The sequence below is a fragment of the Bombus bifarius genome, unplaced genomic scaffold, assembly GCF_011952205.1.
Source record: "Bombus bifarius isolate JDL3187 unplaced genomic scaffold, Bbif_JDL3187 scf7180000009739, whole genome shotgun sequence".
Classification (NCBI taxonomy): Eukaryota; Metazoa; Arthropoda; class Insecta; order Hymenoptera; family Apidae; genus Bombus; species Bombus bifarius.
The window spans coordinates 148,752-170,206 of record NW_022885307.1 but is presented as its reverse complement, the minus strand read 5'-3'; the positions used below and the strand labels follow the sequence as shown (position 1 = coordinate 170,206).

The 21,455-nt window shown below is 29.5% G+C and overlaps 2 protein-coding genes and 1 long non-coding RNA gene across 5 annotated transcripts in view; 2 read left to right on the top strand and 1 right to left on the bottom strand.

The window, feature by feature from the left end:
- Positions 1-12,297, bottom strand: part of LOC117215583 (moesin/ezrin/radixin homolog 1) — a 35,730-nt gene extending 23,433 nt beyond the window's left edge. The window contains exons 1-3 of one of the 2 annotated variants that reach the window (XM_033461934.1): positions 12,139-12,297; positions 11,652-11,715; positions 10,134-10,313 (exon numbers count right to left, since the gene is read on the bottom strand). In XM_033461934.1, coding sequence (XP_033317825.1) covers positions 10,134-10,313; positions 11,652-11,715; positions 12,139-12,224 — 330 coding nt within the window. In that variant the 5' untranslated portion in view covers positions 12,225-12,297. Of the gene's footprint in view, positions 1-10,133; positions 10,314-10,575; positions 10,861-11,651; positions 11,716-12,138 lie in introns of those variants that run through there. The other variant, XM_033461935.1, reaches the window with a different exon arrangement.
- Positions 11,014-12,710, top strand: LOC117215589. The gene is made up of 2 exons (XR_004489148.1): positions 11,014-11,273; positions 12,080-12,710. It is a non-coding gene; the product is annotated as an uncharacterized LOC117215589 (long non-coding RNA).
- Positions 12,711-14,188: 1,478 nt separating this feature from the next.
- On the top strand, positions 14,189-21,440 carry LOC117215582 (probable E3 ubiquitin-protein ligase HERC4). 2 transcript variants are annotated; one of them, XM_033461932.1, is made up of 19 exons: positions 14,189-14,563; positions 15,083-15,163; positions 15,756-15,948; positions 16,046-16,156; positions 16,231-16,353; positions 16,440-16,715; positions 16,783-16,934; positions 16,998-17,114; positions 17,195-17,461; positions 17,566-17,693; positions 17,887-18,055; positions 18,136-18,435; positions 18,521-18,706; positions 18,809-18,892; positions 19,021-19,209; positions 19,676-19,986; positions 20,071-20,220; positions 20,299-20,638; positions 20,733-20,885. In XM_033461932.1, the coding sequence occupies exons 2-19, from the start codon at positions 15,161-15,163 to the stop codon at positions 20,883-20,885; spliced, it is 3,252 nt and encodes a 1,083-aa protein (XP_033317823.1). In that variant the 5' UTR covers positions 14,189-14,563; positions 15,083-15,160. The 2 variants fall into 2 exon arrangements, with proteins under 2 accessions (XP_033317823.1, XP_033317822.1); XM_033461931.1 differs by having other exon boundaries at positions 14,193-14,563; positions 18,521-18,715; positions 20,733-21,440.
- Positions 21,441-21,455: the final 15 nt, after the last annotated feature.

The window sequence follows — 21,455 nt, the reverse complement described above, 5'->3', positions numbered from 1 at the left end:
TTTAGTATATGTACATTTCCCAGAAATCATAAAAGCGTTGAAACATATTTTTAAAGTATTTGTATTTAGAAATTAGTGCACAAGATGAAGGCGAAGAAAGGCAAATTTTTTCAGTAAATATGTAGATTACTGCAACTGCGATAGAAGATGTAAAAGAGCAATTGAAGGTGCAAAAATCCAAGTCCACCTTTTACAAAAATTTGACTCCTTGAAGTTTTATATATTTTTATATACTGATCGATCGACGCAAGAATCGGACAAGTCCAATGCATTCATAACATTTTTTGGACTTATATAAATTTTTGGACTTACACAATGTGACCTTTGGAAAGAAGAATCAGCTATGTCCTGGACTTGTCCGGCTTTTGTTCTAATATATAGCGTTAATGATGGCATTAATGTAGCGTTAATCTGTCAGCCAGTGTTTCAAACGTTTAGTAAAAATATCCTGTTAATCGCGTGTCTTTTTTCTCGTCGATTCAAAACAAAATATTTCACTTCAAATTCTCAGCATTTTGGTCCAAAAACCTAACCTAAATCTAAATGTTGAGAAAGATAGGTACATTTTCCAAAAATGTACGAAGTACCATTTCTTATATCATTTGCCATACTAATGCCTCGCTAGGTCCGAAATATTAGTGTAATAGCTTCAACAAGTTGTACTTAATTCAGTTTCATTCAAATTTTTCACAACATTAAAAATCTGCACTTGCCCGATTTTTGTACCAAGGTCTTCAATTACGAATGTCGCTATCAGAATCGTTTCGTGTCAAGGAGACGCTAAAAAAAACGAAAGTACTCTTGTATCGCGTGTCCGTAGTCCAAGAATTATTATTTCCATAAGATCTCGAACAACATGAATAATCGTGAATGACGCATTGTTTCATTTAATAATAAATAGATACATATAATCCTGCATGTACCGAGAAAATCCATATGATACTTACTGAAAGATGAGATTTTATATCAACAGAAGATTGTAGCGTGATGTGCTCTGTTTCATTAACGGTGCTAATTCTCTCATTAAGCTGTTATTTCTGACAGATTGTGAGGACTTAATTATTAAGATATGTATCATTAACGGATTTGTAAATCAACCAACAGATGTTGAATTAACAAAAGGCTATTTCCAACAAGATGAAGTAATCACACGTGCGTATCTATAGTATAAGACACGCTTCTAATAATAGAAATTGACAATTTTCTTCGTCACTTAATTTTTTTCTTTCTTTTCTTTTTTTTTTTTTTTTTTGTAGCTCGTAAATAGTTGTTCTTTCTGAAAACGAATCTCATACGTAAAACCATTAGTCTGCACTTTTGATTTATTTTCTCATAAACAGTTATCTTCTTATCGGTTGTATCACCATCGCTGGAATACCTTGTAATCTCCCAAAATTGCACCGTTCACCACTGAAATTTTCTTCCAATTCTTTCACTATCCAATTCTTTAAGTTTACCGTAAAATTGATAATTTCTATCGTTATATAATAACCAGTTGCTTGAACGCTATAGACGATTATTTTTAATAATTTCTTTAAAAAAAACTTGTTTCGCAAGATACAAAGTCCACACATACGTAGATGTAAATATTCAGAAATAAATATTACGAATTAGAATACATAGTTAATGAACGAATGTTCAGAATCGATAACGAGAGACTCACTCTACAGTTCAGTCTCCCACTATATAAATAATTTTTTCAAGCATTAAACATTCAAAAATGTAAAATCTTCCAATACATAAATATAAAATAAAGTTGCGACTCTTTCAAAATTTGTTATTTCTTTTGGCAACGAATTGTTTCATTACTGTATGCCTATGGTTGTTGCTTGCTTGATGCATATGAAAATATTCTAATAAATAAATATAACATGAAGTTTTTTACTTTTTCCAAGTTTCTTAATTCTTCTAGCAACGACTAGTTTCATTACTGTCTACATATGGTCATTGTACATATGAAATGATGATTATTTAAACTTTCAATTTTACGAACCATATTAGATTAACCTTTATAATTTATTAATTTTTATTTATTTCACCTATTAAACTTTATACTATCGTCGATAAAATATCATAATAAAGGAAAGGCAAGTTTGCTATAAACTAGGTATATTCGATGTTAAAAAGATTTATAACGTAAATATGAAAATCTTATTAGCTATTATGAATAATCAAAATATTCGTTTAATTTTCTTGCATGACGAAACGTGTCATGAAAGCTGTTGAAAAAATAAATTTGTCGTTTGGAAGAAGTTAGAGAAAACCTGATTAAATGTCTGATACATAGATTATTAAAACACTGTAACAATTTCGTTTGATAAATCTAGGATAATAAAACTAGTTAAATTTATTTTGTTTGAAATACATGGTGTTCTTGAAGAAACTACCTGCTATTAAAGTTTCATTTAAAAAAGACATTTTGTATACACCAACCCAACAAATGTAATTTATTCCATTTCGAAATTACCTTCTCGCAATTTGTTGGACGTCTTTTTTAAGAGCAACTTACAAAAAGACGATAATCATCAATGCTTGTCTAATATAGCAAGGAAAACCAGTCTTCTTGTTTACATAACAGTTTCTTCCATTCATTTCTCGAATAACACAGTGTATCTTAACAGAATTGCACTACTTGTACGTACGAATTCCTTGTATCTTCACAGGCTGTTATTTTTTCTTTTAGATAAATACGAAGGCATGATGAATTCCTATACCAATTTTAACGTTACTCAGACGTTTCTATGAAGAAAACAGCGAAAAGTATCAACTTAAAAAATTGGTAAAATTCCTATATATGATAATTTATGCATAAAATTCTTCCAATCTATTTCTTTCTCCTGTATCAGAATGTGGTAATATTTCGAATCAAATCTTGTACAATACACACACACACATACACGCACAAGAAGGTGTTTAGCTAAGGAAGATGTTTTATTCTATTACCACTTTTCCTGTTTAAGATAGTTTTCAACTATTTCCAGACTGCAAATTTTTATGCAAATTTATATTTTCACAATTGAAGAAACATAGAACTTAATTAGAGATTCGTTGTATCTATTAAAAATTATAATCCTTATTGTATATGTATACCTGTACATGTATGCATATATTTTTTATATAAATTTTATTATGTAAATTGTGCATTACGTGCGCTCACACGTACTTACATGTATATACTTCGTTTCTGTACAATTGTATTGTATCGTACAGCGTCTAGATTTCGTAAGATACGATGGTACATGCTGTTGTATTGGTTGGACTTGACAAGGGAACCGATACATGTCGATTTCGAACTTTGCACAAGTGTTCGTTAGACGTTTCTAGAAATATAGGCATAATTCGTTCGTGCCTGTTTTTTACTTCAAAGAAATCAACCCTTTTATTCAAACCAGACCACCTCTGTAAGTGCTTCTAAGTCGTAAATGACAAAAGATATCTAAAAATGATTGAAATAAACGTTATACCGTGTCTTGGCGCGAAAAATTTGTTGAAAAAAAATCATTTCTTCTACGAAAATTCGATGAATAAGTATGGTATAGTATTGTATGTATTATATTGTGTATCTATATGTATACGTAATATAAAATAAAATTTCACTGCAAGCGTCTGTATATTACAGCTAATCTCGAGAACTACTAAACGCATTTTTATGCAGTTCTCACCATTTATCGAATAAGGTTTAGGCGTGTGAAACGTTAACATATGACAAAGGAAGTAGAAATCTAAAATATGAGTCAGAGACCAGAGATGGCGTGAACTGTTACTTGTGAATCACGACTCGATCACGTTCGTCTGCAATCAAAGGGATTTTTTACAGCAATTTGTAATTTTTCTTGATCGCTTCTCATTGATAAAGGGCATAACTGTTCTTCGCACGAATCACGTAACTTGTATATTTTATATTAACGATATCAAGCGAATATTACGATTTTAAAATAGAGAGGAAGAATTAATGTTTTATTCTTTAAGACACTAATATAAAATGAAGAAAGGAAAATTGAATTACTTTTCGTTTTTAATACTGAATAAAGTAAATTTACGATATATAAAGAAAACTTAAGGCAATTTTAAATTAACGTTATATGCAGATATCTCTATGCAAGCTATATGCAAGTATTCTGTAAAAAATAATTCAATCAGGATCGAGAATTGCGATCACCCTGAGCAAATTCATTCGAGATAGAAAAAAACTTCATTCATCATGGTCGTGAATGAAGTTAGGTCACGACCATGATTCTGATTCTACGATCACTATGATATATCTCCCGTTAGTGATCTTACACGCCATCTCTAGTGGCAATCGTTTCACGGACTATAGAATGCCTAGCAACCCAACAGAAATTCAGAAAACTGTCAACTATGTTACTAGAAAAGATTATATAATATATAATGTTGCGGGAAAAACCTGAGTATGTAAGTACCAACTAGTATTTGTACATAAATCGTGTTTATTGTATAGTTTTATACATTAATATGTTGTATAGCATGCGTATAAATGGCGAATATTTGTTACATATTCAGGAGGCTAAACAGGTTAAACGAGATCAAGTGCTTGTAACCTCATAGCGGACCCAACAAAGATTAAACATCTATATATATATATATATATATATATATATATATATATATATATATAATTTATTAAGTTTCATTCAATTTGTGCCTTCTTACATCCTTACATTTCGCATGAATGTATAAAAATTCGCAGTCTGATTATTTCCAACACTGTACTACTTTAAATAAATATCATTTTCTTCTTCAAATCTTCTTCCACAATAAAAATGCCTTAAAAAATGAAACAATTCTAGAGGCAGTTGAAGAAGAAAGTGGAAATTTGTGGTTTATGTTTTATATAGCTTTAACCGCAAGAAGTCTTTAACGGCGCAAGCTGTTTCCTTTCAATACTGTTTTTAGCTCTCCTCTTTTTTTTTCTTTTTCTTTAAGCAACAGAATCGAAAAAATATGCATATTCGATCAATACAAATCCCAGAAAAAAATATATTCTCCGTGTAACTTCTACATACATTTTCCAATTAGTTTGAAATTTTATCCATATAACCATGGCAGTCTTATTATAGCGCTAATGAAATTTCAAAATGCTTTCCAAAAACACACACGATATGTATGTATATGTATACAGCTACGTATAAAAGTCTTCTACATTTTCTAGCGAGCCACTATAGCTATAAACAGTCTGTCATCAAACAAATTTGAGAAGCGACGACCTATTTGCCTTTCCTACCGTTTCTCTCGATCCGTACCCCCCATTTCTACACCGACGAATCTCGGAACGTGAGAAAAGCAAGTCCCTCTTCCCGTGGCTTACCAGGTCATCTTCAAACTCGTCGTCGTCCGTGTCCGAGTCGGAGCGACCTCTCAGCTTTCGAACTTTCTTTTTCACCTCTTTCTTCACCACCCTCGTTATTGCATTTTCCGGCTGCGGGCAATCGTTCATGGGTTGTTAAAAAAAAAGTCTACCAAAACAACCAAACTAACCGGACATCGACTAGCTGCCTCCATACTAGGATATCACCTAGCGGTTAAGATAAGTTAGCGATACATTCGTCGTTGGTCCTTTTAGTACCCGGTATACTACTTGCCAGAAATACACAGAGCAGATAGACCGGCTTCGTTTCTATATTTTATTACATTCATTTTATTGCAATGCACTAACGTTTCCGGCCGTAGATCTAGATTCGACCTTTCACTTATATTCCAAGCTTTGTACTGCAAAAATATTAAAGAAAGATATATTTTGAAGAACTTTCCTTGGGTATTATATCAATTTTATTGATAATGAAGAGAAATCAGATTTAGAGAACTTCGATATCGAACGAAAAATTCCATTGTATGGAATGCGTACAATATAAGAATAGCGTTGAGAATGTGTTCTCGACCATTTGCTCTTCTTTCACTTTTTACAGTTAGTTTCGCCGGATCTGTGAATCGAAAAATATAACTGCTTCGTTTAAGGAAAATCGTTATCTTTGATAACTGCAGGCTTCTGCTGATTGAAAAGTAATTGTTATGCTTGGAATTGGTTAAGAAGAAGTCTATAATTTTACTTTGAAAAATCGGTTTAAAAAAGCGAAAAGAAAATTGCAAGTTTGGTCGTAAATGTCATTTAAATTTTTAATTATAAGTAATTAATAAGAAACTATGTATGTATTTTGTAATTTATTAAATTATAAGATAATTATAATTCCAATAAGATATTTATAATTCTAGTGAAATGTTTTCAGCTGAAATTTTATATTTGTAATTACAAACGATAGGATTGCTTCAGTACTCTATGCTCTGTATTTATCGAGTATTTCTGGCATTTCTTATAAATTAAAATAGAGTATTGAGCCTTAGGAGGAACAAATTCAAACATAATATTGTTTGCGAGAGATATAATCTTTAACAATACTCTTTTTGGAATACCTAATTTAGAAAACAATGAATATCTAATTTAAAAACATTTCTCCAAACGTTACTTGGAAAAAAGCGTCACACCTAAAAGATAGGTCACGAGCTTTCTCTTATGATACTGAAAACCGATGCCTAGATTTCTCATTTTCATCGTTTATTGCACGAACTTAATTATCTAAGTACATCAGTAATATTCGATGTAGATTAAGGTACTATACCATAAAGTTGTTTAAAGAATGTATTAATTTACTTGATATTGAAATAATTAATAAAATGAACTTTTTTCTCTCAAATCACGAACTGCATTTAAACATGTGTTAAAAGTAACACTTTTCAGAAATACAATTCGAGTAATAAATTAAGAAGTACTCAATTGATTAGATTAGATAAGAGGGAGAGTATTCGTTCATTGCTTTTTTAAAAAGTGACTATAAGTAAGAAAAGTATTTCAGAATTGTAGATAAACATGAATCAACCCAAATATTGAAAGTTAAGTTTAAAGAAATTTTTAACGGAAAAAATATTCACTATATCCTCAAAAATGTATCAAAATCAGTATAGAAGTTCTTATTTGGAAACTTATATAATTAACATGCACGTACTGTATTTTTTTACTATATGAATAAATTTACAATTATTTAATAATGCAGACAACGAATTTAAAATGAGATATAAAAATATTAGTGACAAATTTATAATTTGTTAGTTGTAAGTAATTTGTTAGTTATAAATAAAAGCTGATTTCACAAAACATTATCTCTTTATCAAAGCCTATTATATCTTCTTACGTTCAACTGAACTTCAACAGCAATATCTATTAAACGTACAGTAGTTGCTGAAATTTTTTAACTTTGTTCTACAATATCTTTTTAAAATGCTTTCAAAATTCTTTGCAAAATCTATATTAATGATTTATATTTACATTCCTAATACGAAAATTCCAATTAATGATGCTACCCTACAATTTTACAAGACTGTTTGCAAAATTCCACATATTATATAATCCGATAATTTTAAAGATAAAAAAGGCAAGGCCGATCCTTTAGGTATGACACAAGTTTAGTTCGCCTCAATTTTATAAAGTAAAGAAGAAATTTTCAAACAATGAATTTTAGAATTTTTCTGCAAATAATTTTCAAGAAAATCAACTTAATTACAACAGAAATGAAGTGTAACAACAGAGTACCAATACTTATTTTTGTATCTGGATCTCCTAGATTCAATTTTTCATTAATTGACACTGATTCAAATGTAAAAATGTATCGCTTCTTTCATTTTCTACGTAATGAAAATAACAGGATAATACAATCTATTATATTATGATTTCTACGAAATTTGGCCTAAAATAGCAATGCAACTTCCACTCTATTTATTGTTTAGGCCAACATACATACTACGATAAAAATACTTGTTATTATCTGCAACTGCAGATAATATAATTACGTCATCTAATTTTCACATCTGTCCTGCAGAAATAAATAGAAGCTAAACATATATCTTTACAGAAACTTCTATCCTAATTAGAGATGCCTAAGTTCTAGTAATTATTTTTAATCTCTAATTAATCGTATTAATGGAAATGTAAATACATAATTACGTGTACTTTTAAAACATTATATGCTGAAGTAGCATGCTTTACAATTTGAATAAAGTTTATAAATTTGTGATTAAGAGAGTAAAATTGTAATTTCCTTCTAGTTGCACTACGAAATAATGTAATAATTTATTAACGTTTCTTTATCAAAACATAGATATGTAACCATTAGTATTTGAACTTTAACATAAATTTATCCTTCACATAACAATAGCACGAAAATGCCGTTTTTCTTCGAAAACTCAACACTTATGTAATTACATATAATTAATCATACTTAATTAAGTCTAAAATTAGAGAATATCTTTCAAATAAAAGATTTTAGAATATTTCGATAGAACAAATGATAAATGATAATTCCATATAAGTGAAACATGTTTCAAATGGATTGTTCAATCTCGATTGCTTCCTACAAGATCATTATCCGTTGAGTTAGTTAAGTTAAGTTTTCTATATGTAGTTAAATCGAATTTCACCTGGCGATCACAAGTCGTTTTGATTTCCACGAGTTTCTCATTTTCCCCATTGGAAAATATGTTCGTGCGTCTTATTCTAAGAATGAGAACATGGAAAGGGCAAAAAAGAAACGACGACCAGATGAGCCGCAGTCGCCTAAAATTGGTCACGTTTAGTCGGCTCGCAGAAATGTTGAAACCCGTGGAAGAAAAGACGACAAGAAGACAATAAAGGTACATATACGCGAACGCGACTGTGTCAAGGTGAAGGCGCGTCTACACCAACCGCTTGGTGAAAGCAAATGGAACATCCACTTGGTCGTAACTCGTAACTGTACTTGAAATCACGCGTCGGAAGTCCGTGATTCCGGGCTGAACTCCGTTTAAAAAAAAACCCAATCGAGAATATCATGGCAAGTATATTTTTGAAAGAAATTGATTTTGATTGAACGGAATTGTTTCTCGTGATTATTTAATTTCTCCTATATTTGTCGTGTCTGCCTGTTATATTTTCAAAGCTAATAGTTAAAACGTAAATCATCAAACATGCCAGATTAAAAAAAATTGTTTCCATCTCATACCTAAAAGAATCTGAATCAAGAATATCGTGTTAAGTACGATATCTTTAAAAGAAATGATCAAAATAATCATTTTTCATGGTTATCTTCCATGCATTTTTAAAATTATCTATAATAATAATTAAGACGTAAATGGTAAAAAATTAATGATTTATAATTTCGTACAAACAGCAACGATTAGAATTGGAAAAAATTATTTCTATTTATATTAACTTAACGAATAGGCGTAATATAAATTTAATTGCAAAAAGTAATTTTGCTGTTAAAATTATTACTATATTTTGCTACTATAGTTTTTTGAACAATTGTTCATGTATAGATGCAAGATTACAAATGCATTAGAAAAGTTATTCCGAAGATGTAAATTTTAGGCAAATGAATAATTAATTAATTGTGATATGATAAATATAAATTATTTTTTAGGAAGAATAAAATGCCGGTTGAATATAAGATAAGAATGGATGCTGTAACCTGTAACTGTGAGATAAGAATCGAGCGTAAAATTGAACGTGTGGTTGATCGTTGAACGTAACGAATCTACGAAAGTCGATGACATCAGCATTCGCCGTCACATCTCTCCCTAAGTTACCTTTTTTGTCAAAATGACACATGTAAATGCCTAAATTCAATCGACCAGTCATTCATTCCAGAATAAATAATTTAATTTTAACATTTACATAATAGTATAAGTACTTTTTCACTTTTAACTCCTAAAAATTGTTAAATAATTTTATAAAGCCGTTATATTGAATGATCAGTGATAAATTATATATTACATATTTTGCTTCACGTGTCTTACAAAAATTTATCTCGTGAAAGCAATTGTTCACTATTTCTAAATTATGATAGGTAATAGTATATTATCCATATACCACTAATGTATTTTATCTATAGAAAGTAGTAAATATGTAAGTACTTAATAAATAGTTTAATATTGAGTATTGATTAAATACAGAGCTTATTTCACACCGAAGCAACTACAGAAGCTTTTAGATATTTGCAGATACATGTAGCTCAATTTCATATACGAAAAAGAGCCATCATGTACGATTAAAGGAATTATATAGCGCAATAAACAACCAGTCATCCTACCTTTTTATACAATTTTATCCACGTCAGATCGCCCTTATTGTCGGTATACTGGAGTCCGAAAAACCACACCTCACGCAACCCGATCGTTTTCACAACTTGGTCAAAGAGTTGCTTCCCGGTAGTCGTCTGCTGGATCGCGAACTCCAGTTCAGCGTCCATTGTCGTCACCCTGACATTCATCTTTACATATAAAATAAGAAACAAGAATCAAAAATAAGAAATTCATTGAAGTAAATTGAGATGTCACCCGGTAGAGGGAAGGACGCCACTTCTAACCCTTTTCCTACATGTGTATATAATCTCAGATCCTTCTCTCAAAAAAGAAGAAATAATTTATGAACACATGAAATATTACAATTCTAACCTATATCCTTCTGCTTTTGAAAATATTACTAAAGAAAGAATTTGAAAGGGACAAAATAGCTTACAGATGAACGCTTACCATTTTAGCACCGGCAACCATGGCTGTGAACTGCGATGATACGAGAACGTAAACGCGAATTCAACTGAGATCCGTTAAAACGATCAAAATTGATAAGTGACTGAGTATTGTGGCACCGAACGTGAATAATCTCAACAATACAACACTGGAAATTTGTAGATGTATTGGTCAAGACGAATGAACACTCGATACCACAAGATTTAACCGTCTGTCTGTCGAACTATCGACTTATGCCGGTCTCAAAATCTTAAGTCTCAAGTCATACAATGGGCTACTATGCTATGGGGCAAGTGCAGCCGGCAGCGTCTTTCCCCCCACTCCTTCCCTTTATAAGCTATGCATTGTTGTCCTTCTCTTTCCGAAACATAGCCAGAGCTCGTAAGAGCAAGAAAGAAGAACGAATGTGATCACGTGAGGAACACGATGCGCATAGCCAGAGCCAATCAGCGTTTAGTTAAAATACCGGGTGTACAGAAGGAAGTAATTTTTCGAGAACGGTTTACGTTTACCGACATGATCGGTCTTCTTCAAAATGAAACGTTCTAAAATAATCGAAGCATCTTTTGTGTAATAGTTACTTATATCGTGTCCTAATCATTTGTTCTTGTAAAATAGTTTTATCGCCGTAACTCGTTAAACGATGATTTCTTTGTTCAAAAATACCATAATGGAAGCATACCGTCATCACAATTTGAAGGGTACGTATGAAACTTTTGTTTCTTTTTTTTATTCTCTAAAATTATTCAAGACTAATACGAAATATGTTAAGGAATGAAGATTAGAAACTTATTAAAACTTATTAAAATTATCAATAATATCAATAGGGATAACTTGATCAATCTATCATATAACTTAAAGCTTGTTACTACTGAACTTGTTAATTATTATAATAATACTGTTTCACCTAGAATACTACTATATTGTATGTAAGAAAAATGTGCTCATTATCATTAACGTTTAATAATGTCTTTTTATTGCTAGAGACTGTACAAGAGTATACTACACATTTTTACCAATATAAAATTTAAAGTGAAGCTAATTTTAAAGAATATACTTTTTTTATAAAATATACCTACCGTTTTCGGCATTTTGGTAGCTTCCTTTGGTCGTCTTCCCGTGTCAAACAATGAAAATATCAATCTGTAACAAAAATAAATTATAATTAATAAAACATTATATTATTAATAAATTCTGTAATATCTGTATACATTAAATACTATAATACACATAAAATGAAAAAATGGAAATAAAACTTCCTCCAAATATTACAAACTATCCAGAAATGTTATGTTTAACAAGAATTCGCGAATATTATTAACATTTTTTAAATATTACTTTCAATGAGTTAGTACTTTTTCAATAATACGTTGTAATATATTCCACAATCCTATAAAAAATGCGGAAAGGTATTTAAGAAATATTTAATAATGTTATAATACTAACTAACAATAATTAATGATAATAGAAAGAAGCAACATCATTGCTAATTAATATTATTGTGTAGTGACGGATCAACTTGAAATTACTGCAAGATCATTGTTAAAAAAACAGAAGTACATGTACATAGCGTGTTCATAATCGAGAACTGCATACAAGTCTCCATATTGGAAGAAGAGACAGGTTATAATGTAAATCCGCGTGACCGACATCCGTCCGCAATAAGGAGTAAGGAGTGCCTGCGCACTGTGTCTAGCATTCCCCTTTTATCTAGGACCACTACGTCCATTGAACTGTTGGTATCTTCTAACTTTTTGTCAATGGCGGTAAAAAAGCTCAGCGGGACGTATCCGTCCAACTTTTCACGTAGCATGGAGATAGAAAGTATCTATTAATAAAGTCTCCATTTCCGACTACATACTGCGTCCGAAGTCCAAAATACTCGTCGCAAAATCTCTATGTTTACGTGAATGGCTAAAGCATGTTTTTCACGGCGTAAATTTCAAATTTTTATTTCAATTTATGGTACGATCTCACGCAAAAACGCTCAAATATATACATGTTTTAAACCTGAAATGTACTAGAAGATAAAAACAAATATTTCAAATAACGTAAATACATACAGAAGGTGTTACACGTTAGAAATTTTCACATAATCGAAGGAATGTTATGATGAAAAAGGATTCATGTTTCGAAATCTCTTCCAAGGTCATTCATTGACGCCAGATACATACATGCTATTTCAACGGTAATTTACATATCGATTATATACCTTTATTATATAATAGTACACGTTTTGCTATAATTTACGTAAAATCGAATAATATATATATATATATATATATATATATATATATATGTTATTATAATGTACACGTTAAACTATTTCGGATATTTTAATTACCGAAATATTCAATAAAAGAAAAAGATAATTATGGAAAAAGACGAAAGACCTTCATTATGCATACACAGTAGGTATATAGTATATAGTATATAGCGTGAAATATTGTAAGCTAATTGCTGAGATTGACTAGAAATGCGTAGGATTAACAGAAATGTAAGCTTGTAATCTTGTCATCCTGTCTCTGTCGTCTCGTTTTGCTTTAAAGGAAAAGACGATTGCTAACCAGTTCACGAGAGACCGGGCATTTCACATTACATTTATAGTATCATTCGTGTCTAGATAGCTGTAACATTAAATTATCTCAACATTTTATTCTACATATATAACAATTAATTATCTATCTACATTTACAGAATCTTTTTTTCATGGATGTGTTTACTGCATGGCCCTTTGTACGAAAAAGATATTGGAATGTAGCATGTCACCTTCAATGACTAAAATTATGAAGCAAATATATTTATAAATCTATTGTATGAATAGAACACATAAAATCAAAATGTCAATAGAAAAAAAGAATGTATTCTCATTAGAAATTTCTTAAGGATATTATAGTATTATGAGATGACATTATAACTTAAAGAAATAACCTGTATCTAGGTTAGTAATAGCAAGGTAGTTCTCAAGGAAAAAATAGGAACTAGGAAATAGGAAATTTGATAAAAACGTCTAACAATATTGAAACGAGTAATATTTCGAAGATAGTTAAAAAAATATTTGTTCTAAGATTTATACATATAAAATGTGTAACTGCTTAATACCGAGTTCCAATTCAATATGTACAACTTACATTATTGTAATTATAAGATATAAATTCTATGACACATGTGCCACACATTCACAGTAGGCCGGTGGCACTTGCACTTGCACTATATCCGTTAGAGAAAACGACAGGAAATTGTATGATCCACACCCAAAAATCCCGTCACGTTCGGACAATACTGACACCTCACTGATAATATGGCTGCCGCCTGCCCACCCGCTCGCACAATTTTCTTCGGGAGAAGGGATAAATCATGAACTACGTATATAAGATAGATGAGTCTACCATAGAATTGTAAAGTACGTTTAAAGATAGAGCCAACAAATATGTTCAATTTTTTTTTACTTATTTTCTTCTAAACTTCTTCATTATTGTTTCATATATGGTATTTATTTTTATTTCTATCTTTTATTCAATTGCTTATAATTGAATATATTGTAACTTTCAGCTTTACTTTCCAGCATTTTTGTTTTTATTAGAATTCACTATAATTTAGAGTACTATCAGAGAAGTGCTATGTGTAATCTGTAAAATTAGATTATAACGTTATATGTACGTATGTAAATGTTATAAAATACATAGTGTGCTGAAAAATTGTATAACAATTATCAGAACTTGTTGTATATCAGAATTGTATATCAGGCAAATATTTTTATATAAGTTTCGTTATTATTTTGTAGATCTCAAGTTTTGTTTTGGATCTGTATGTTTAATCTTGATATTATCAAGATTGTGATCTTATAGTAGTCAAAGTTCATAGCAAGGAAAGGTTTTTTACACTATAAGTAAATTGTAATCGCGACTGTAATATATGTACATACAGAAGATTTTGTCTTTTTTCTAATACCTATATTTAAGTACGCAAATACACTCTATTTAGGAGAAATGTAAGTAACGGTAAAATTACGATACGAATATGTATTTTACTATAAAAATAAATTCTTATCGACATATAAGTGAAATTTGCTGCGTTTCAGTTTCTTGTACATTCCTTCATTTTTAATTTGTTACTTCTTGACTCGTTAAATATTATCACATACTAAACTACTAAATTTCTTCCGTTTCTCTTAACCTAACTTGATAAAATTTTACTTATGACAGGACAAACAGGTATAATAAAAATTTGTTACATGACATTGTGTTCAGTGTAATAATATCTGCACAGTCATCCTTAACGTAAATTAAATTATTTTTAATTTCTTTAGCGATAGTAGGCTGAAATATTTGCTTGAATTTAATTTTACATATTATTCAATTTTTTCATGCTCTGTATTCTAAATTAGAAATTTAAATAACAATATAACTAGTCAGTGTATGACTCTTTCTATATCAAAACAATTTTATTATTAATAAATTGTATTTCAAAGTCTTAAATATAAGAGAATTATAAAGAATGTTATTTTTAGGCCATACCACAAGTTTTTCATAAATAGCATGTCCCATCCACACTTCTGATGCTTTCAGTATGAGAGAAATAGAAAAATATGGTTAGTTATTGATACATGTTTTCATTAAAAAATTATTATAAATATTAATTATTATTTTTACTATTTTAATATATAATACTATAAAAGTATGTACATATATATAAGCATGTATATTATTTATTTGAAATCTATCAAGTTAAGTTTTAGCCATTCCTTTCATGACTAACCCTTAAACTAATAATATATAACTAAACAAAATAAACCAAATCATAGCATATATTGTAAATAATTTCACTTTTTTTATATTAGGTATCATTTGACTAAATCATAATTGTAGATTTATTTAGTTTCAATTTACTTCTTGCTTGTATTTCATATATATAATTTCTAATGTATTATCATGGAGTTCTTAACAACCGTAGTATTAAGAAATTAGTTCAATAAAAGCACAATAACAATTGAATGACTCTACTATAATGTTATATTTGGTTGGCATGATCTTGAATTTTAAAAAGAACATGTGTAAATAATTAAGTGTCTAATTATTCATATTATAAAGAAATATATACAGACATTGAATAAATACAAGATTATTATATTATGTTATATATGTTATATATTATGATTATATTTTATGTTATTATTTGTGCAGGCAAATTGGAATAAAAAACGACGCATGGCCTGTGAGCCTGTTATAAAAGGGCAAAAATCTTTACTTAAAAAGGGAGATATGTTTTGTTGGGGTAATACTAGACACGGAGAATTAGGTTTAGGTGGTATAGAGGATGAAATTATTTTAGTTCCATGTCAAGTTGATTTTAAAAAAGCTTCAGAAATTCAGCAAAGTAAGTTCAACTATAATCACATGTTCATGCATACATGTATTTGTGTATATAGATTTTCATTTAATTGTTTATACCTTCAAAAAATTTCTTTCTGTAGTTGCTTGTGGTGAAAATTATACAGTGGTTATTACTCATGATGGTAAAATATATTCATGTGGAAATAATGACTATGGACAACTTGGTCATGAACAAGGAAGGAAAAGATTACGTAAGTATGTTAATAGATAACATAAATTAGTAAATTAGATTTATATGAGATTACATATCTAATTTTATATTTAGAATTAATACTTGGATTAGATGCATTTGTATTTAAAAAAGTAGCTTGTGGAGCATATCATACCATAGCAGTAAACGAATGGGGTCAATTGTTTAGTTGGGGATCTAATTCAGAAGGTCAACTAGGTAATGATATTTATTATTATAAACATTATATTTCAAAGTTTCCAATTACTATTCTTTTAAGAACTTACATTTTATCTTTATTATAGGTTTAAATTCCAAAAATTTTATGGAATGTTCACCACGTATGGTAAAGACTCTAGGTACAAGTATTATAGTACAAGTAGCTTGTGGTATGAAACATGCTCTTGCATTAACAAATAATGGAGAATTATACAGCTGGGGTTCTAATAGTGAAGGGCAACTTGGTTTAGGTGTTGATATTAGATGTGAAATAAAACCTAAACTTATCAATACTTTAGCTGGTGTTCCTATTGCTTTTATTGCCTGTGGAGGATATCATAGCATAGCTATATCAAAATCAGGTATTATAATAAGAGTTACGAAATAAATTATTTTCATAACTAGAGAAATAACTAAATTTTTCTGTAGGAGCTATATTTGGATGGGGAAAAAATACATTTGGGCAGTTAGGGCTAAATGATACACAAAATAGAAATTTACCACATCAATTGCAAACATTACGAAATGCAAAAATATGTTATGCAGCTTGCGGAGAAGAATTTTCTGTATTTTTAACAGTTGTAAGTATTTTTATTTGTACATTAAATAGCTTTATCAATAATGTTATGTAAAACTTATATTAGGATGGTGGAGTATTTACATGTGGTGCGGGAATGTATGGTCAATTAGGACATGGGAGTAATAATAATGAAATTTTACCTCGTCAAGTTATGGAACTTATGGGTAGCACAGTTACACAGGTATATTACACAAAATATAGATTGATGCATCATTTGTTTATTAACGTGTGTTTATGCTATATTAAATATTTTATTTTGAGATCTCATGCGGCAAAAGACATACCTTGGCATTGGTACCATCACAAGGTAGAGTTTATGCATGGGGCTTGGGTGGTGCAGGCCAATTAGGTAACAATTCTACTCGAAGCATACCAACTCCACAAGTAGTACGTGGTCCATGGGTTGTACCAAATGGCTCTTCGATGATGGACCTTGATAAGCAATTCAGTTCTTGTACAGTTGGCTATGTCGTTAAACATATTTTCACTGGTGGAGATCATTGTTTTGCTACAGTAGTTACACAAAATGTAGATATTCTTTAATTATTATTCTTATTATGTACTCATACAACTTAATAATAGTATTTATGTTATTATATAAATATAAATATCATGTGTTTAATTGTTTTCAGGATAATATAAAACCAGACGACTGTAGAACATTGGAAAGCTCCTCTCAAATTCTTACGATAACTGAAGAACAATTAATGGCATGTCAACGAGTTCCACCATATTCATCTGTTGATCATGAACTTATGACGTGAGTAGAAAAGTTAGTACCTAAGGCTGTTATAGAAGTATATAATATAACGAATTTTTTACTGGTTATCTAAAAGAAATCTAAAAAAGTTAAAATTCATTTTTTTTCCAATTGACAATTCATCACATCTTGCTTCTTTTATAAACAATCAATAATGACATTCATACAATTTTGTGAATTAATATACTTATAGATATCTAGAAACGGTATTTAAAAGTCTATCCTGTGTAAATGGATCATTCTTATTTAAAAACGATGCTCGTTATGGATGTTCAAGTAAGCATCATGGAGTGGATCTTGATCAAGCAACTAAATTATTCGGAATTATTAGAGAATTGGATAACAGCACAATTCAAGAATTGGTATATAAAAAAAATAAATTTTACGAACCTTAGATATTATCATACATAAAATTACAATAAATGTATTATTCTTTCTTTAGATATTTACTTGCATATCAGACAGCTTGATTTCTTCCTTCGTTAACTTGCCACCTAAAATAATTTCTCCGGAATGTTTAAGAATCTATTTAATATTACCCCTGTATCATGGTTTCGTAAATCCACTTAATTGTAATTTATTACATAAGCCATTCTGCAAAGCTATTTTAGCATTACATCCAGAAGTCCTTGAAATTGTTAGAAATTGGTGGCTTGAAGCACCGCCTCATTATTTTGAGAGATTAGTTAGAGTTCATAAGTCAGTTGTTCTGCATTATGTAAAACAATCTAAACCAAATAAGGTAATACTCACGTATACTTATTTTATCATTTAAAGAAAAATATAATATGCTTAAAATTTTATATATTTTGAATATTTTTATATAGGGTATATTATGGGATGTGACGTTGCAAGTTATATTAGATTCTTTATACTTGCTAAATAAATTGAACAATGAAGATTCTGAAGGCAATAAAGTACCTTATTCTACATTTCATTTGCCAGAATTAGTAGAGCTTATAGACATAAGGGCCGATTACATAAAGTGGATTTCAGAGAAAGAATCTTTTTCAGCACGTTATGTAATATAATGACTGTTTGATTTATTAAACTTTTTAAAAGCTATTAAAAATATAGTAATTAAATATTTACATTTTTAATTAAATTTTTTTCAGTATCAGAAGGTGTTTTGTAATTATCCATTCCTTCTTGACGCAAATGCTAAAATTATATTGCTTGAAACGGATCAAGCTATTCAGGTAAAGCATGAACTTGTATTATATCCATATAAGTACGTTTATATATTTTCTATACTATGTTTGTCATATTATATTATATTATGTTATGTTTGTACATATATGTATGTATACATATGTTATGTGCATAGATGCAATCAGCAATGAATGAAGCAGCAACCCGAGCTGTAATGAATCAAATATTTCTTGATCCATTTTCTGTAGACTCACGACATCATAATCAGTTTGTAATATTAAACGTTTCACGGGAAAATATAGTTGCTGATACTTTACGAGAATTGGGACACTATAACTCTAGTGACTTAAAAAAGCCTCTTCGAGTGAGTATTATAATTATACTTTAAATATTTTATTTATAAGAGATTAGCTGTCCACCCACAGGTTCGACCGCACAGCATTTGAATTTATGTTTATTACCTTTTTGTTTAAACACTCCTATTATATTTAAGAGTTGCATTTCGAAAATTGCTCAAACACTGTCTCTTTATTTTTAATGAGAAATTTATATGCGGAATTTCGTTTTTCGAACTTTAGTGGACATAGAAATACGGTTATCACGTAAAAAAAGTTTTTTCTCATTTTTACCCCTTCAATGTCGATATTTCCAAATATACTTTCATATACTTCGTCATAAAAGCAGTATACTGTCTAAATTTCACGTTTCTAGGTACAGTTGTTTGGGCTGGGTGTTGATGAGTAGATCAGTCACTTTTGTATTATATGTATAATACAAATTTATATATATATATATATAGATAGATAATTGAAATGCATTATTTTATAAAGGTAAAATTTCACGGCGAGGAAGCAGAAGATGCAGGTGGAGTTAAAAAGGAGTTTTTTATGTTATTACTGAGAGAAATTCTAGATCCCAAATATGGCATGTTCAAACAATATGAAGAAACTAGAGTTATTTGGTTCAGTGAAGATTCATTTGAGGATGAAAAGATGTATTTTTTAATTGGAATCCTTTGTGGACTAGTTATTTATAATTTTATAATTATTGATTTACCATTTCCATTAGCTCTATATAAGAAATTGTTACGTGAACCAGTTGCCTTAAATGATATCAAAGATATGTCACCAGTTTTTGCCAAGTAAATTGCGCATTATATATATTTTTTGAACAGATATATTACTATACAATGCAAAATAGTATACAATGTTCAATAATCGTTTAGGAGTATGCAAAATATACTTGATTACGAAGAAGCAGATTTTGAAGAAGTCTTTGGTTTACACTTCGAAGTGGTCAGGGAAGTGTTTGGAGAAAAAAAGATATATGAACTTACACCAAATGGTAGTAAAGTTCCTGTTACATTGAAAAATAAGTATGCACATATCTTTTAAAAATCCCTTTTTGGCATTTTTATTTTAAACTTTGTATTTTAACAGAATTATTTTTACAGGAAACAATTTGTTGATTTATATGTAGATTATACATTAAACAAATCCGTGGAAAATCATTTTTATGCTTTTAATCAAGGTTTTCATAAAGTTTGTGGCGGTCGTGTATTGGAATTATTTCACAGTTATGAACTTATGGCCGTTGTAGTAGGAAATGAAGATTACGATTGGGAGGAATTAGAAAGGAATGCAAGTTATAAAGAAGGATATACAAAAGATGATCCTACGATTGCGCTATTTTGGCAAGTGTTTCGCGAACTTACATTAGAAGAAAAGAAAAAGTTTTTGTTATTTTTAACAGGAAGTGATAGAATACCTATACAAGGCATGAGAGCGATTAGGGTAAGTCGGTTAAAATTTATTCTGATAGTATTATAGCCTTTAGTGCAATCTATATTTTTCTATTTTACAATATTTTAATATCTTTTTATTTTAGATTACAATACAACCAATGAGTGATGAACGTTTACTACCCGTTGCTCATACATGTTTTAATTTACTTGATTTACCACGATATCAAACCCGAGAAAGGTTACGATATAAACTATTACAAGCAATTCAGCAAACCCATGGCTTTTCTTTAGTATAAATTTACTACTTTAATCATGCGATACGTGCATAATATTCTATCGGCTATAAATCTAAGTATTCAATTACATTAAAAAGTAAAAGCTACATCATTCTGTATTTTTTAGAGGCTATATATTTGAGTATCGAATAAGATATTTACATCATTGTTGTTCTATTTTTCTACAATTTATTTATCTATGTTGTCTAGTCGAATATTGAAAGAATTGTACATATAAAATTCAAATCATCAGTACAACATACAGTAATTCAGAGGGGAAATACAAAAATTGTATTATGCACGTTATTCTGATGAATCATTATTTACAATTTTAAACTTTAGTCTTATAATTTCATTAATGACTTATTTAAAAGAACAAAACTTGTACTTTTTAAATTACTACATTACGTTTGGATCCCAAAAGTAAGAAAACTCAGGGAAAATTATTAATAAATAAATCAAAGATAATGATTGTTAGTGTATTAATTTTTGAAGAACTACTACATATTATACGATTAAGTTATTTTAATACGTTAATTAGTTGACAAAAAATAAATCTGTACTTGGATAACTCAATGATCATTGACATTT